General features: G+C 41.5%; 1 protein-coding gene across 1 annotated transcript in view; it reads left to right on the top strand.

The window, feature by feature from the left end:
• The window catches only part of DEPTOR (DEP domain containing MTOR interacting protein), a 127420-nt gene that overhangs the window by 41896 nt on the left and 69343 nt on the right, over positions 1-16181 (top strand). The window contains exons 2-3 of the mRNA XM_070392688.1: positions 4382-4560; positions 5623-5746. Coding sequence (XP_070248789.1) covers positions 4382-4560; positions 5623-5746 — 303 coding nt within the window. The remainder of the gene's footprint in view (positions 1-4381; positions 4561-5622; positions 5747-16181) is intronic.

Raw genomic sequence — 16181 nt, 5'->3', positions numbered from 1 at the left:
TACATTCTAAGCAGAGGCGGTCTGTCTGGGTCAGAGGCATGGCAGGTGATGACATGTTCAGGGGATAGAGAAGAGCCCAGTGTGTCCAGACTGCAGGGCAGGTGTGCTTGCGCTGGCGGAGAGGGAGAGAGAGAGAGAGAGGGAGAGAGACCAGGAAGCTTGGGAGGGAGGAGGCCTGGGGTCAGGGTGAAGGTCTTTGGAAGGAATGATTCCAGGACACGCTCCTTAGAACCTGGGTAGGGGAGGTTCTTTGGATCCAGGGAATCGAGGCTTACACAGCCATGGAAGGGGTTGGTCCTGTTCTGGTTATTGCCGTGTGCGCACAGCTGGAAGAAGACTGGAAAACTCTACAGAGCCAAGGCGCTTCAGGTTGCCTCTTGCCATCTCTCATTTCCAGCTTCACGGGCTCCTTTCTCTGTCCTCTCAGCCTCACTGTGCTGTCCCGCCCACTCCCCCTCACTCCTCAGTGTCCTTCAGTGCTGTGGACTTCTGACCTTTGTTCTAGGATTCTATGGAGACAGTATGAGGATGTGGAGGGTGTATGCGGGAGAACTGAATGGGGAAATCAGGAAAACTCCGGACGTGGCAGCTGAACCCCTTTAGCCAGAGCACCCCACGTTGCTCTGCTTTACACATTGACATCTGGACGACTTCTGCTTCAAGAAAGTGTCCTATGGCACAACTAAAGCTTGAAAACCTCACTCTAGTTTAATTCTCGGCAGGAGCCATTCTGCTTGGCTTAGCTGATCACTGTCACTTCACTCGGGCAGAGCATTATGCTCCTGGTCTCCCTGTGACCTGTCCGTGGGTATGGGCAGGGATGCCCCACGCAGAGACAGCAGGCAGGGGGTTTGAACCCTGTGTGGGTGGGTAAGGTGTCGAAGGCAGTTTAACACAAAGGGGATGTTGGACATGGCAGACAATGTGACTGACATGTCCAGGCAAGGTGCTGGGTTTAAAAGTGTGGCTTTTAGCCCCGAGCTCAGCATTTTGCAGTCTTTCTAGAGAATGCGATTCCATGAGAGGTTGAGCTATGCAAAATTGTTGTTTTTCAATGAAACTTGAAAATATTGCTTATCCAGAATTCTTTTCCCTCCATCATATTTCTGCCCAGTTTTCTAAACATGGAAATGTACCAGGCCCTGGTGGGCTGAGGGGTGCTGTCTAGTGCTTTCCCACTGAGCAGGGCGGGAATCAAATATGCTCAATAATTAGAACCAAGCTTGGGGTTCGTCAAAGAGTAGTAACTGAAAGATTCTATTCTGGAATACTTAAAGATAAACATTATCTAATATATATATATTTTAAAGCTGGAAAGTTTACAGGAGCTAAAACTCCTCTTTTGGCTCATAACCTATTTCTCCCTCTACCAAATTATATGGTAGCGTATCCCACATTTCAACTTCCAAGTAAATTGGTCTTCATTATTCTTGAATTCCTGGCAGACATCACGTCTAAGAATTAATGTTTCGCATTCTGCCACTTTGAGCCTGTTAAGTGTCATTGTCACTGAATTCATTAGAAGGATTCGTGTGAGGACTTTAGTGCCTCTGTGAACATGTTTTTGTTTTGTTTTTAAATTAGGGCTCATTTATATGTTACTAATAATTACACCTTTACATGGGTATCATTTGTGGTTTTTACATGACCCGCCTTGGGAGTTGGCATGAGGATTAATACCAATAAAGCCATTAAAACTGTGCCTGGCACGTGCTCAGGGCTCAAATGCTAACTTGATCTCGGTTAGTGAGTGTTGTGACAGTGTGATCGGGCAGATGCCCTTTTACCAATGGGACTCTCATGTTCAGAAGTTTGATCGCCTGGAATTACAGGCAGAGTCAGGACCAGAGCCGGGTCTTCATAGCCCTAGTCTTATGCTCCTGACTGTCCTTATAACTCACATTTGGGGGTTTAGTATTTCTTTTTTTCTAAAATTAATTTAAAATTTTTATTTTCAAATTTTAAATTACTGTTGACGTTCAATATTATATTAGCTTCAGGTGCACAGCATAGTGGTTAGACATTTGGGGTTCAGTATTTTAACCCAGGAATGTTGGGGGGATGCAGACATCAGGCCAATGGCAGTTTCTATGCAGTTAACAGATGTCTCTCCTTCCCCCTGCTGATGCCCCAGCTGAGCCCTTCATCCCCAGGCTACTCAGGAGCCTCCTGTCTTCCACAATTGGTTGTCTTAGCTCAGGCTGCCATAACAAAGTATCATAGATCGAGTGGCTTAAACAGCTAAAGTTTACTCTCTCACAGTTCTAGAAGCTAAAAATCTGAGATCAAGGTATTGGCAGGGCCCTGGCCCAGCAGCTCAATTGGTTAGAGCCATTGTCCCGATACACCAAGGTTCTTTGTTCAATCCCTGGTCAGGGCACGTACAAGATGCAAACAACGAATGCAGAGATAAGTGAAACAACAAGTCGATGTTTCTCCCTCCCTTCCTCTCTCTCTAAAATTAATATTTTTTAAAAAAAGGCATTGGCAGGGTTGGTTTTCCTAAGGCCTCTCTTTGACTTATAGATGACCTCCTTCTCTGTGTCTTCGTGTGGTCTTCCATCTGTGCATGTCTGTGTCCTCATCTCTTCCCCTGATAAGGACACCAATCATATTGGATTAGGGCCCGCCCTATTGACCTCATTGTAATTTAATTGCCTTTTTAAAGACTCTATCTCCAAATACAGCCACATTCTGGGGTACCAGGTCTTAGGGCCTCAACATATGAATTTTAGGGGACCACTACTTGGCCTATAACAGTGTCTAGCAAGGAAGAGCAGCTTAGCCTCAGAGCTCCAGCCCAGTATGCTCCCAACTCCTAATCATGACCCTTGGGATATCAAAACCCATTAAATATCACTTAGTGCACTTTGTTAAAACACACACACACACACACACACACACACACACACATACACACACACACACACACAAAACACAAAAAAACAACTGAGTATGATTCAGTTCTTTCCTTAGGGAGTGGGAGAAAGGAGGGTGAGACATGCAGTGTGTCAGGCACTATGCTGGGTTGCTGGTGCTTCTCAGACATTATATCCCCAAATCTCAACTAATTAGTTCACTCCATAACCGCCTCCATTTTACAGAGAAAGGAAGAGACATTACGCTACTTGCCCAGATCACACAGTTACTGTGTGATTTTCTCGTGTGTCATTCCTCTTTCTCAACAATGTTGAGGATTGACGGAAGGAGCATAGGAGCCATGTGGGTGAAGTAGGAGGAAAGTGATCTCATGGTTCACCCAACTCAGACCCTTCCCTTGAGAATTAACAAATACAAGGCTGATCAAAGAAGGAAGATAAATGGGAGAAACTATTTTTTCCAGACTGGTTTAAAACTTTTGGAAAAAAGTTACTGAGTTCTGAAGGGAATAGGGAATGCTCTGTGTCAACCACTTACTGCTACACTCATCCATCAGCCTATACAAATTGAATTTATTCAACAGCTTTAATCCATCTGCTGGATTTTTTATTACTCCTCACCTGCTAGAGGCAGCATGATGTGCCCTTTGAAAAGCTGGACTCTGAAATGAGACCATCAGGTTCCAAATCTTAGTTAGGCAAGTGTTTGTAGGCAAGTCTCAGTTCTCTCTGCTGGAAGGAAGGAAGGGAAGAAGGAAGAAAGTAAGGAAGGAAGGAAGGAAAGAAGGAAGGAAGGAAGAAAGGAAGAGAAAGGGAGAGAGGGAGGAAAAAGGATAGTAACTTCTGATTAGATTGTTATTGTGAACATTGAGTCAATCTATGTAAAGTGCTCAAATCAACACCTGGAACCTAATAAACCTCATGAAAAGATTAACTGTTGCCTGTATAGAAAACAAGGCCCATAAAGGCAAGAATCTTTGTGTATTTTCTGATGTATATCTCTAATGCCCTGAAGTGCCTAATGGGCAGGTAATAGACATTGTCATAAATTCATATTTGTTCTATGAATGACTGAGAATGCAAATATGGTGGATCCTGAGCAATCTGCAATGAAGAGAAAATACCCAGTTTCAGCAAGTTTGTAGAGTTTTTGTTGGTTGGCTGGTTGAAGCTGTAAGCCCCCTGGTGAAGAGATAAATAGAAGGGAGTGAGGCAGGGGAGGGGTGGGAGAGCTTTTTTCAGCCTCCTGAATGGCAGGAGAGCTCTAGGTTGTCTGGTTGTATTTCCCTCCCATTTACCTGTATCACCTGTAGATCTGGGGATGAAATCACTTGCTGGGGCCTCAGGGCTCGACAGTGTGGCAGTCACTCACTGACACTGAAATAGTTGGATGCCACTCTGGTACCTTCAGAGCTTCCATCCTGTCACTGCTCTCTGGGATGGGTTTAATAATTTGTGTTGTCATCAAAATTTCTAAAATGATTGCCAAATTTTCTTTCCAGGCTCAGGTTGCATGAGGAAAAGGTTATTAAAGATAGGCGACATCATCTCAAAACCTACCCAAACTGCTTCGTCGCCAAAGAACTGATTGACTGGCTGATTGAGCACAAAGAGGCTTCTGACCGAGAGACAGCAATTAAACTCATGCAGAAATTAGCAGACCGGGGCATCATTCATCATGGTGAGTGAGGCGACACTAAAGGAGAAATGAAGGACTACATCTTTATTCCAGATATGAACCTACCCATTTACAAAATAAAACATTTGACTTTAATTGCCTCCTGTGAACCTTTCCCCAGCTTCTTTTCCTTCCTCTCTCTAAGAGGCCTTTGGATTTATTTCCATGAACTTCTTTATACTTTTTCTTCTTCCTATATGTGCATCTTTTTGCAACATATCATATTGTTTTTAAATCATTATAGAGATGGGTATTTATTCATTTGCAGCTTGATCAATGTGCTTTTGGGGAGGCTCATCTATACTGATAGTGTATCTCCTTTTCACTGCTATATATCCCATGTATAATTGTGCCATCATGCATTTATTTATGGACATTGAGGTTATTTCTAACTTTTTGCTGTTACGCTCAATGGTGCAATGAATATTCATGAACATGTCTCCTTAAAATTGCTAACCCTGGCCAAGATCTTGCACATGCTGGTATTCTCTCGGGCTAGAATTCCCTTTCTCTTCATTTTTGCTTAATTGCTACTCATGGTTCACGTCTCCACTTACATGCAAACTCTTTAGAGAAACATCCAGTCCCCAAAGCTAGGTTCCTGGGGTACTGGGTACTCCTTCTTTGGGCCCTCATATCTCCTCACCTCCTTCATAATCTTACCACATCCTATTTTAATTACATGTTGATATTTCTCTTTCTCTCGCTAGATTTCACATTCTTTATGGTTGATGCCTTCCTTGATATCATGCTCAAGCAGTTTGTGGAATGGATGATGAATTGAATTTTGTGACCTTTTTTTGTTGTTGTTTTTGTTTGTTTGTTTTTTGTGTGACCTTTTTAATACGTAATGATGATGATGATGATGATATAATAGCTAATAATACTGAGCACTTACTTTGTTCCAGGTACCACACTAAGTACTCTACATGTATTAAGTCATAGAGTAGTGTGCTTGAGAAATTAGGTAGTAAAACAAATCTTAATTAGCATTATAATTCATTTGAGTCAATAAATAAGAATTTTTTTTTTCTTATTTCCCCCTCTCTGTATATTGTGTTTCAGTGTGTGATGAGCACAAGGAATTCAAGGATGTCAAACTCTTTTACCGCTTTAGAAAGGATGACGGCACCTTCCCATTGGACAACGAAGTGAAGGCCTTCATGAGAGGACAGAGGCTATATGAGAAGTATGTTGCACTTGAAATCCCCCACTGTAACCTTAACTTTTGGAGAGAAGCAAGGCTATTTTAGTCTTTTATCATTTTGACTTCAGCCTGGCTCTTCCATGTGGGATGGTTACATAACTGTTCCTTTAATAATGAGAAAACTTTCTCACTCACTTGCTTTGCTCTTTGCCAGAAATTACGTCACTTTCATAAGATTCTTAATAAAGAATTTATTTAAATAGTGTTTTCTATATTTAGGTCGATTTAACAAAACCCCAGAAGTAAAAACAGAAGGTTGGAGCTTGATGTTTGCAATCAAAAGATGCAGCTGCCCATTCTCTCTTTAAAACATTGTTGTGTAACTTGGAGGTTTAGTCTTGTAAATGGCTAGAGATGCAGTGTCAAGTGCAGTGGAAGTCTAAGTTCAGGTTGAGAAATGAGTAGTGAGAGAACTTCAGGTAGAGGAAGAATCTCAGAGCATTTTGAGAAATGAATATACTATAGCCCAGGAGTATTTGATTGGTGGATCTTGAATCTCCCCAGTTATCTCTGAGCTGATCTGCTATTTCTATGGTTGCTATTACATCCTACCTCCCTTGTTTTTGTCCCCCCCTCCCCCATCCTCCTGGGCAACCATAAGAGAAAGGAGTGCAGGAGCAATGGCACCCCCCCGCCTTAACTCTGTTTGCCTTTCAAGGTTTCAGGGAGTTGAACATATGTCTTTATCACATAAAAGAGCTTACTCTGTGATGGGTGGGTTGGTGCATGGGGAGAGGGCCTGGGTGGTCAAATAATGGTTAAGAGCTAGAAAGGACTGAGTTCTAGCCCTGTCACCTTACCTTTGTAAACCTCAGTGTCCTCTTTTATGACATGGAAGTGATGGTAGCACCCACCTCCTAGATGTGTAATTCTTTGTGGGAATTAACAGAATAAGCTATGTCAAATACTTAAGTATTTAGCTGAGTAACTCTGGTATGTCATTAGACTCCATCGATGAAAACCATTTTGGATATTAACACAAAAGTGATGGCCATCTATGAACCTCCTATGTCCTGCCTCTGTTCCAGTTCTGTTCACCTTTGTTTCAAGCTGGGATTGTCCAACCACTTAATGGCCAATATGTACTAGTTTGCCTGTCATCTGCTTCCGATATTGAAGAATTGAAAAACCCTCATCTCTCTGACTCACATGAATTTGAATGGAAGGGACCCCTCAACACCTCCATTGTCTACCCGAGTATGTCTATATGTTTTGTTGCTGTTTTCTTTTACTTTCTTAGTTTTTTAGGACAATCCTAGCAGGTGTTGGGTATTTAGATTATTATCTTGGTCCCTTCAAGCTATAAGATTCCATGTTGTCAAAGACATACATGCCATTTCCAAGGAAGGAAGCCCGGGGTTCTGTGACACTCTTCTCTAGCTACAGTTGATCTCTCGGGATCTGGGTAACCATACTGAGGGAATTGGGATTAGCAATAACTGAAAATGTCTGATACAGAACTATTCTTGCCAATGGGGTGGGTATGATGGGTATAGGACCAAAATAAGAAAAGTAAAAGAGAGTTGTCATAGCTTCTAGAAAACAGACTTACTCTAGCTCCTTATATCCTATGCGCCATTCACGCTGAACTGTGTGTCTCTGGAGTAGCCTTCAGGCCATTTATTAATTCATTAATTATTTAACAAAAGTTCATTGAGCTCTTACCACATGCAAGTACAGTTATGGGCACTGGAAGTGTGCCCTGAACCAGAGACAGACAAAGCCCCTGGCCCCATTTAATTAAAGAGATAGACACTAAATGGATATCACATGAGGAGTGTAGTGGAATACATGGTTTTCAGTGCTAGAAAGAAAAAGAGACTCACAGAGGGTAGTGAGGAATGGCAGATAGGAGGGTCACGGAAGACTTCCCTGAAAAGACTGCATTTGAATAAAGTGAGCCTTGTAGATATCTGGTAGAAGAGCATCCCAGACAGAGGGTACAGCAAGAATAAAGGCTTGGAAGCAGGAATGTGCATAGTGTATCTTATGTCAGTAAGGAGGCCAGAGTGTCCAGAGGGCAGGAAGTAAGGGGAGAATAGTAGGAGGTGAGTTGAGACCAGATCATATAGGACCCTTAAGGCCATGATGTGCACTGAGGATTTTAAGTACAGTGGGAAGCCTTTGGAGAGCAGGGAGGAGAGAAGTGACATGTGATGTACTTTTTGTATATGCTATTCCTTCTGCCTGGAAGACTCTTGAGACTATTCTCACCCCCCTTCCGTAGTTCCCTCTCACTCCTCCTGGCTGCATGTTCACTATGACCTTTCTCTGCAAATCCTTACATATCGCTTTATGACTGAATTAGGTGCTGTAACTGTGTTTTACCCATCAAAGAGCTATATTAAAATTTCATCTGTGTTTACTGTGTTAGATTATGAAACATAAGGGTAGGGACTGCTTTATTTTTCTTTGTATGTCTTATGGTTTCACATGTGCCTCGCCAGATGTAGATGGTAAATATTTGCTGAAAAGTATGAATAAACTCTTCGATCCCTGGATGAATTGATCAATATTGCTGTACTTTCTCTGTGTGCAGTTGGCTTTCCAGTCATTAGTGTTCACCGTCTCAAATTCCAAGTAGATTTATTTCTTTAAACTGCTTGTGAAATTAGCGCTAGGAAAAGTAATTTAATAAGTACTTAACCTTGCATGAACTGGCTGCCACCTCGCAAAGCTTGGCTCCTACTTTTGGTTGCTGGGTCATGCATGGAACAAACGTTAGGCTCTTTGGAATTGATGGCGTACTTTATCTATTTGATCAGTTTTGTTTAGTGTAGTTCTATGGTATGCATTTTTCTTGTTTCCCTGGACATCTTTTCCATGAATCTCAGCATGTACTATTCTTTTGTAACTTTTGGGGTACTTTAAAAAATAACATTAAGAAATGCATTGCTGATTTTGTTCATAGCTCATCTTTTCAAGTATTTTTTGATATTATTTTAGGATCCTCTAACATTTGTGAAAGAAGGTCTTGCAAAATACAAGGGGGGGCAAAAATAGATTTACAGTTGTTCATATGGAAAATAATACAATAAATAATTATACAAGAATATACTCTGTGTTTCATGTACTCACAATTGTAAACTTACTTTTGCCCCACACTGTATGTTCCTTTTGTTGTTTTCCTTTTTTTTAAAAAAATATATTTTATTGATTTTTTACAGAGAGGAAGGGAGAGAGATAGAGAGTTAGAAACATCGATGAGAGAGAAACATCGATCAGCTGCCTCCTGCACATCTCCTAGTGGGGATGTGCCCGAAACCCAGGTACATGCCCTTGACCGGAATCGAACCTGGGACCCTTCAGTCCTCAGGCTGACGCTCTATCCACTGAGCCAAACCGGTTTCGGCATGTTGTTTTCCTTTTAAGAAAATGAAAACTGATAATATTTGTTGATTGCTAACTCTGTATTGGACATCCTCACAAATCCATTTTATTTAATCATCATAACAACCTCTATGCTATCATTGTCTCCATTTTATGGATGAGAAAAATGTGGTAGGGAGAGGTTAAGTCTCATACCCAAGGTCACCTCCTTAGTAAAAATCAGCTGGGATTTGAACTCAAGAGCTCAGAGTCCAAACTTATTGCTACTAGGCTATTAATAAATTTTTTCCTTTAGTGGAGATCATATGAATAAAATCAATGTTCACTTCAAAATGTAGTTTATCTTAAAATGTATGGCAGAGTTTGTAAATATGCAGGTATGGAACTTTCTATAAAATTTTATTGAAAATATTCCAGGATTCTAAAGCAGACACTGGCAAAAGAGAGTGAAATGATTTTCCTTCCTGGTAAATCTTTGTGGTCAATGTGATCAAAACAATGCCTTTTTTTGGGTAACTTAAGCTCTTCAAAACATTTCCATTAGATTATTTTCTCTGAACTTCCTTAATAGAGTAATAATAGAGTAGTAAATGATGTAGATGATAATGATGATGATGTAAATAATGACATAAAATAGATGGGGCATTACGTTATGGCCCTAGAAGGAGGAGCCCGTAGGACCCAAAGCAGTTAAGCCATTTCTGGGTGGTGACTGCAACTGGAGAGGGACAGAGAGACACCTGACCTCGGGGTGCCAGGTGTGTAGACCACTGCTCTTCCACAACCGCCCACCAGCTCAGAGGGGCTGGCTGTGTTGTCAGGATTTCCTTTATGCTCTGCTTTTGCTTGTTTGTTCTGTGCTATGAATAGACTTGGTGAAACTTAGTGGTTTCTGACTGCAGTTTTGCTGAGCCTTGCTGATTTGGGGGCACCTTGGCTTTCTCACCCTCCGTGGTATTTCTCAGTCAGATATTTCATAAGACAAATCTTGGGGGAAGAGGGGTATCAAAACTAAAATCCCCACCTGGGAAAACAACCTTTCTCGGAGAGGTGACCTTGGTTAAAACACATAGCACCAAGAAGGGGAGCAAACATATTAAGAACAGTATGCCATATACGCCAAGTCCCTTAAAACATATGCTGTGCAGATGTTTCTTCCCTGCAGTGACTGTATCAAGCAGCAAGGATGGACTGGCTCCCAGCACCAGGAGTCAGGCTACCTGGTTGTGAAGCCTGGCTCTGATCCTTTGGGCTTGTGGTTTCACCTCTCTGTGCCTCTACTTGCCCATCTAGTAAATGGAGATATGGATCGTATTGACCTCAGAGACTTCTTGTAGGCATTAAGTGAATTACTATGTATAAGCCCACAGAACAGGGCTGAGCTCAGCGTGATTGCTCAGCTCCTGCTGCCAGCTTGAAGGGAGTGTGAGAGAGAGGGTGTGTGCTCCTGGATCAGTGCCCAGACTTTGTCATTTTGAGGAATCCGTCTGAGCACATCAGGAGCACAATGCATTTTTTCATCAACAAGGTTTCTTTAAACCTTCCTTTCACTGTGGACTGAAGATGCAAAGAGTAAGGCATGGCATCTCTCCAGGAGGGGCTGACAATTTCCCACTTAATTTCCCATGGGCACAGACACCCCTAGACGCACAGCACATGAACAGGGCTCACAGTCTCCCCAAAGAGTATAATTTTTTGTTTTCAAGTAAAACCTTTATAAGCAGGAGCAGTATCTGTAACTTCGAAGAATGACATCACACTCTCTTTCACATGCTAGAAGATATTTGGGATGCATGCACCAAACTACAAAACGTGATTATCTTTTAGCAGTTAGCAAAATAGATCTCTTTAAGAAAAAATCAAACTCTGGGTTATGAAGTGTTCTATAGACTGATAAACAGAATTAGCTCTAAAAGAGAATATGAGTCGGAGGTACAGTTTGGACTTTCCTTACTCAAATGAATAGTTGAACCGCACATTTTAAACTAAGCATGATTTCATCTTCAGACATGGAGGAGACTTCTCAGCTCTAATTCAACCTCAGTCTTACGTGGAGTTAAACCCCTTCTAGGTCTGGTTCATAGAGACATTGGTTTAGTTTTTTTTATCTAAAGGGCTTTTGGTTTTCTCAGCAGCAGGAGTTTCTTTCTCCATCTTCTAGTAGTCTCTTTATTCTGCCCAGGAGTGGAGACCTGCTGGAAGAATTGGTTTAAATGCCTGTATGCCATTCAATCTCTGTTGAGTCCCTACTGCTTCCTTTATATTCGCTCCTCCACAGACGGAAAAGAAATATAAGGGAGAAAGTGTGTCCAAAGGGGAAAAGCCCTTTTGTGTGTTTTATCTTATCAGAGGTTTCTCTACCAAGTGCCCCTGGGACCTTTTTCCTGTCCCCTCCCAGTGCCTGGCACAGTAAGTATTTGCTGAATGAACAAAGGACGCTGCAGGCTGGGATGGCTGTGAGCTGCCAAGCTTGTACCGCGAAGGAGCTCCGGAGAGCTTGCTTTTAATGACAAGCAGGGATCTCCAGACGTTGACCTTGTCTTGCCTCTTCAGAGTTTAATAGCATCTTATACATTAACGTGCTTGATCCTCATATAACTCTGTGAGTCAGTTATGCCCAGTAGACACAATTAATCCCATGGTCGGGATGGGGGTGTGTGAGCTAGAGAGAGATTTAATGAATGATGTCACCCTAAATCATGAAGTGGGAATTTAAAAAAAAATAGTCTCCAGGCTTTTGACTCCATCTTGTTCCAACTCTGGTATAGATGTACTTTTCAGACTGAGATCCACCCTCTGCAAATTGATTCAAATTATGAAAATATGTTTGAATTATTTTGCAAACTTTAATAGAAATACTTTCTAATATGTTATGGACAACATTTTCACAGTTTACCTGTGCTGCCCAATTAATTAGTAACCTCATAGCATCTCGCAATAAACGATTTCTGCCCTCTTGGTTTATTTGAAGAGTGTCCAAAGATTGCAAAGAAAGTGGGTTAAAAGTTGTTACCTTTTGCAATCTCTAATCTGGGATGTCAGGGGTTGATTATGATACAGTATATGTAATGCCAAGAACTGTTAAGTGTCTGGACATTTTACCCTACTTGCAAGCGAGCAAGTTTGCTGGCCGTCATTTCATGGATGCTGAAAGAAGACATAAGACCCCTGTGTTAGGGATAAAGGGTGGTTTATTACCTTCAGCAGTAGTTATAGTAGAGTATCATCATTTTTTGGAACCAGTTCACCAAGACTTGTTCCCACAGAACAGCACAACCAGGGCCAGATGACACCTGGCTGGGTTGGGTTACAAAAAAGGAATCCCCAGCTTGAGGAACCTGAATCTTTTGTAATAGTCTTCATGCAGACCTGCTCTCTGGCCCAGAAGGAGACATTGTCTGTATTATACTGGACCATAGCAGATCTGCCCCTTTGTTCCAGAGGGAAGACACTACCTTTATCATCCAAGCCTGTTCATTACACAAACATTCTTGAAAAGCTAGTCTGGGACACAAGTTGTCAATGCTTCTGCTTGCAAGATAGGAAGTGGTGTGAGCCCCATCTCTCAACAACTAAAACAAAAGGCACAAATTAAAGGGCCATCATCTCTTCTCACGCTATCTCTTCTGTGTATTTACCCATAACTTAAGAGGAAAATTTTAAGTGGTTTCATTCTATGTGCAGAGGAATGTTAAAAAACAAAATTCAACGGAGTAAACTGGAAAAATTGGTTTTATTAAGCGAATCATGACTTGGGCAGCATCCCATCTACCAACTGGAAGTGTTGTGGAAAATGGAAGGTTTTTGTTGTAAGAAGGGTGGAGCCAGGGAGCTACTAGTGAAAGAAAAGAAAGGATTATTTGGGGGCAGGACATCTTTGGGGAAAGAGGAAGGTTTTTATCATAGGTTGCCTCTCCTTTCAGTGGGGCATGGAGAGGGCCCATGTGACAGATAACTGATGCTTGACCAGAAAATTCCATACTAGTTGATTAAGATTATGTTTCTGGGAGAGGTTGAAACTGCAATTAGATCAGCTATTTAATCTAGTTTGGGGCCTGTGTTTTTTTTTTCTTCAACCAGAGTTGAAGACATAGTGGAATAAACCTGGAGTTTCTGATGTTAAAGATGAAAGCAGCAAACATAGGGCATCATTGATGTTTATTATGCACCAAGTGCTTTACATGTGTTGTCTTATTAAAGCCTCATTCTGAACCAGTGGGACAAATGCTGTTATTCTCCCTTTGGCAAATAAGGAAATTGAGATGGCAGAGGTGAACTAACTTGCTTACCTTCACACAGCTAGAAAGCATGAGCAACATTTAAAAAATATATATTTTTATTGATTTCAGAAAGGAAAGGAGAGGGAGAGAGAGATAGAAACATCAATGATGAAAGAAAATCACTGATTGGCTGCCTCCTGCATACTCCACACTGGGATCTAGCCCGCAACCCAGGCATGTGCCCTGACCAGGAATCAAACTCTGACCTCCTAGTTCATAGGCCAATGCTCAGCCACTGAGCAACACTGGCCAGGTATGGGCAACATTTTGAAGCCTGATTTCCAGCTCCAGAGGCCATGATCTTAACTGGTTTTTAGTCTGTAGCTTCCATTTTGCAAAGATTCTACAGCTTTAATACAGGCGATAGCAATAATGAACACCGCTAAACAGTGGTAAACAGGACGCAACTTGATAGATTTGTAAATGGGCCTGAAAGAAGTGTGTCTCCTATCTCTTACCAAGTCAAGTTTTTGGAAATTGCATTCTCCCTGCTGTCTCTTGACAATGCCACCCTCCCCCTCCTACACAATATGTGGCAATGATATTAGAGCTTTGGTCATATGCCCAGCAGGTAGTAGGTCAGCTGTGCTTGTCAGAAGTCATCAGCAGGGGTGGGGGGTGTGGGGGGGGTAGGAGTTGGGAGGAGGAGGGGAAAAGGGAAGAAAATGGGAGATATCTGTAATACTATCAACAATAAAAAAGATATATATATATACAAAAGTCATCAGCCCTCAATTGTCATCTACAGATTTCTAGTTCCGATTGATTATTTAAAAATGACTTGATTTAAAGGTAAACATGTTGCTTCAATAGTAGACTAGGTTCATTGATCAAGATTGACTGTACTGGTGACTTCTGCCAAGTTTTCCTAATCCTGTGTGATTGCAAGGCTATGAACCAAGTCTCTATCGCATCAATTTTTGTCCATCTATCTTTGTACTTTTCAACTTGGCAGACTGGAAAAACCATTTAAGATTTCTGGAGTTGGAGAGGCGTGGGTCAGAGTTCTTTCCCAGCCACTGACTGAGACAGTCAACCTTTCTGAGTCCTTTTTTTGTCTTTGGAGCCTTAATGTCCAGGACATAGCATGTGCCCAATAAATGTTTGTTAAAAAGATGAATAGATAAATGGATGAATGGTCATTCGTATTTAGGAAAGAAATCAATGGACAGGCCCCCCCCCCTTTTTTTCCCTAGCCTGTGGAACATTCAAATTTGAGTGAAACCAGGAGTATATGTTTGCTATTGTAAGATCACTCTGATTGTATTTACTCATGGTAGCTTCTGATGATAAATATTCAAAGGATAAGAATTATAATTAAAGCCATTATTTACTGAGCACTTCTCTGCTCCAGCCACCACCCCGAGTACTTTTCATACATTATTTCTTTAAATTCTTTCTACACCTATGTCCCTGAGAGGGAGAAATTTTCACCATCAATTTATAGGTGAGGAAGGAGAACTTGAGATGGGCCAAGTAACATGCCTTACATCTCCAGTTGCTGAAGAGTAATTCTGGCCAAAAGTTGCTCATGGTGCAGGCTCTTTACTTTCCCACAATTGGCATTAAAAATTAAAAATTTAAATTCTGTGAGTGAACCTGTAGAAATAGAATACTATCTCTATCAGTCTTTGAATCCAATGACTAGTTTACCGGTAAGTCAGTGGTCATTTCCTTCCATCTGGTAGAGATTAGGAACCCAGAATCTTTCTGGAGGAAATAGCTCTTGTTGGTTTTTAAATTTTGAGATTCTAGCCTGAGGGGATCAAGGCGGATGGGACAGGGTGAGGCTTCCCCAAACATTCTGCAACAAATGGGGGGAGGGAGAGAGATAACACACACAGAGTAGAAGAGGGGGACGTCCTTCTGAGAGAAGAGGCAGGTACTGAAGGAACGTAAAAGTGGGTCTTTTTGAATGATACACATGGGAGATGGGCCTGCAAGTTTTTAAGGGAGGGGGGTATTGGTCCATTTTCTCAGGCTCTGGAGTAGGTGGCTTTGTCTTTAACACAGAGATTCCAAGAGGTGAAGTGTCTGTGTTGCTTTTCTTGCTTTATTTGCTAAATGAAAACACCCCTGCTTAATTATAATTTTTTTTCCACACAAAGCTGGGGAGTATAAGCAAAGGCATTGTTCCACCAAATGAAAAAAAAGCACCAAAGTGACAAAAAGCACTGAGTAATTGCAGAGCCCCTAACAAAAGAGTCAGCCAGAAAGAAAGAAAGAAAAAAATCCAGATAACATTTTTAACTTTATTACAGTTACATTTGTAGTAAAACTTTAGCTATAAAGTTAAATTTATTGAAGTATAATACATATAAAATACCCATATCATAAGTGTGCTGTTCAATACATTTTCATAAACTGAACACACTTATGGAACCACCGCCCAAACAGTATTTTTTATAGTACATATGTGTCCTTATTTTCCCATTGCTCCCCTAACACCCCCTCCACTTGTGCCTCACCCCTCTAGTGTCTGTGTCCATTGGTTACGCTTATATGCATGCATAAAGTCCTTTGGTTGATCTCTCCCCCTTCCTCCCCACCCTCCCCTTCCTTCCCTCTGAGATTTGATGGTCTGATCGATGCTTCTCTGTCTCTGGATCTGTTTTTGTTCATCAGTTTATGTTGTTCACAATGTTCCACAAATGAGTGAGATCATGTGATATTTATCTTTCTCTGACTGACTTATTTCGCTTAGCATAATGCACTTTTGCATTAGTGTTAGCATTCTCTAGAATATAAACTATCCTTTTAAGAAACTGAACTTGTTTGGCTTTTTTATGTTTCACCCATCACTTGAA

The sequence above is a fragment of the Myotis yumanensis genome, unplaced genomic scaffold, assembly GCF_028538775.1.
Source record: "Myotis yumanensis isolate MYYU_CA2020_CCGP unplaced genomic scaffold, mMyoYum1.0.hap1 SCAF_15, whole genome shotgun sequence".
Lineage (NCBI taxonomy): Eukaryota > Metazoa > Chordata > Mammalia > Chiroptera > Vespertilionidae > Myotis > Myotis yumanensis.
Note: the sequence above shows the minus strand (reverse complement) of the source record. Positions and strands in the feature narration are given on the sequence as shown.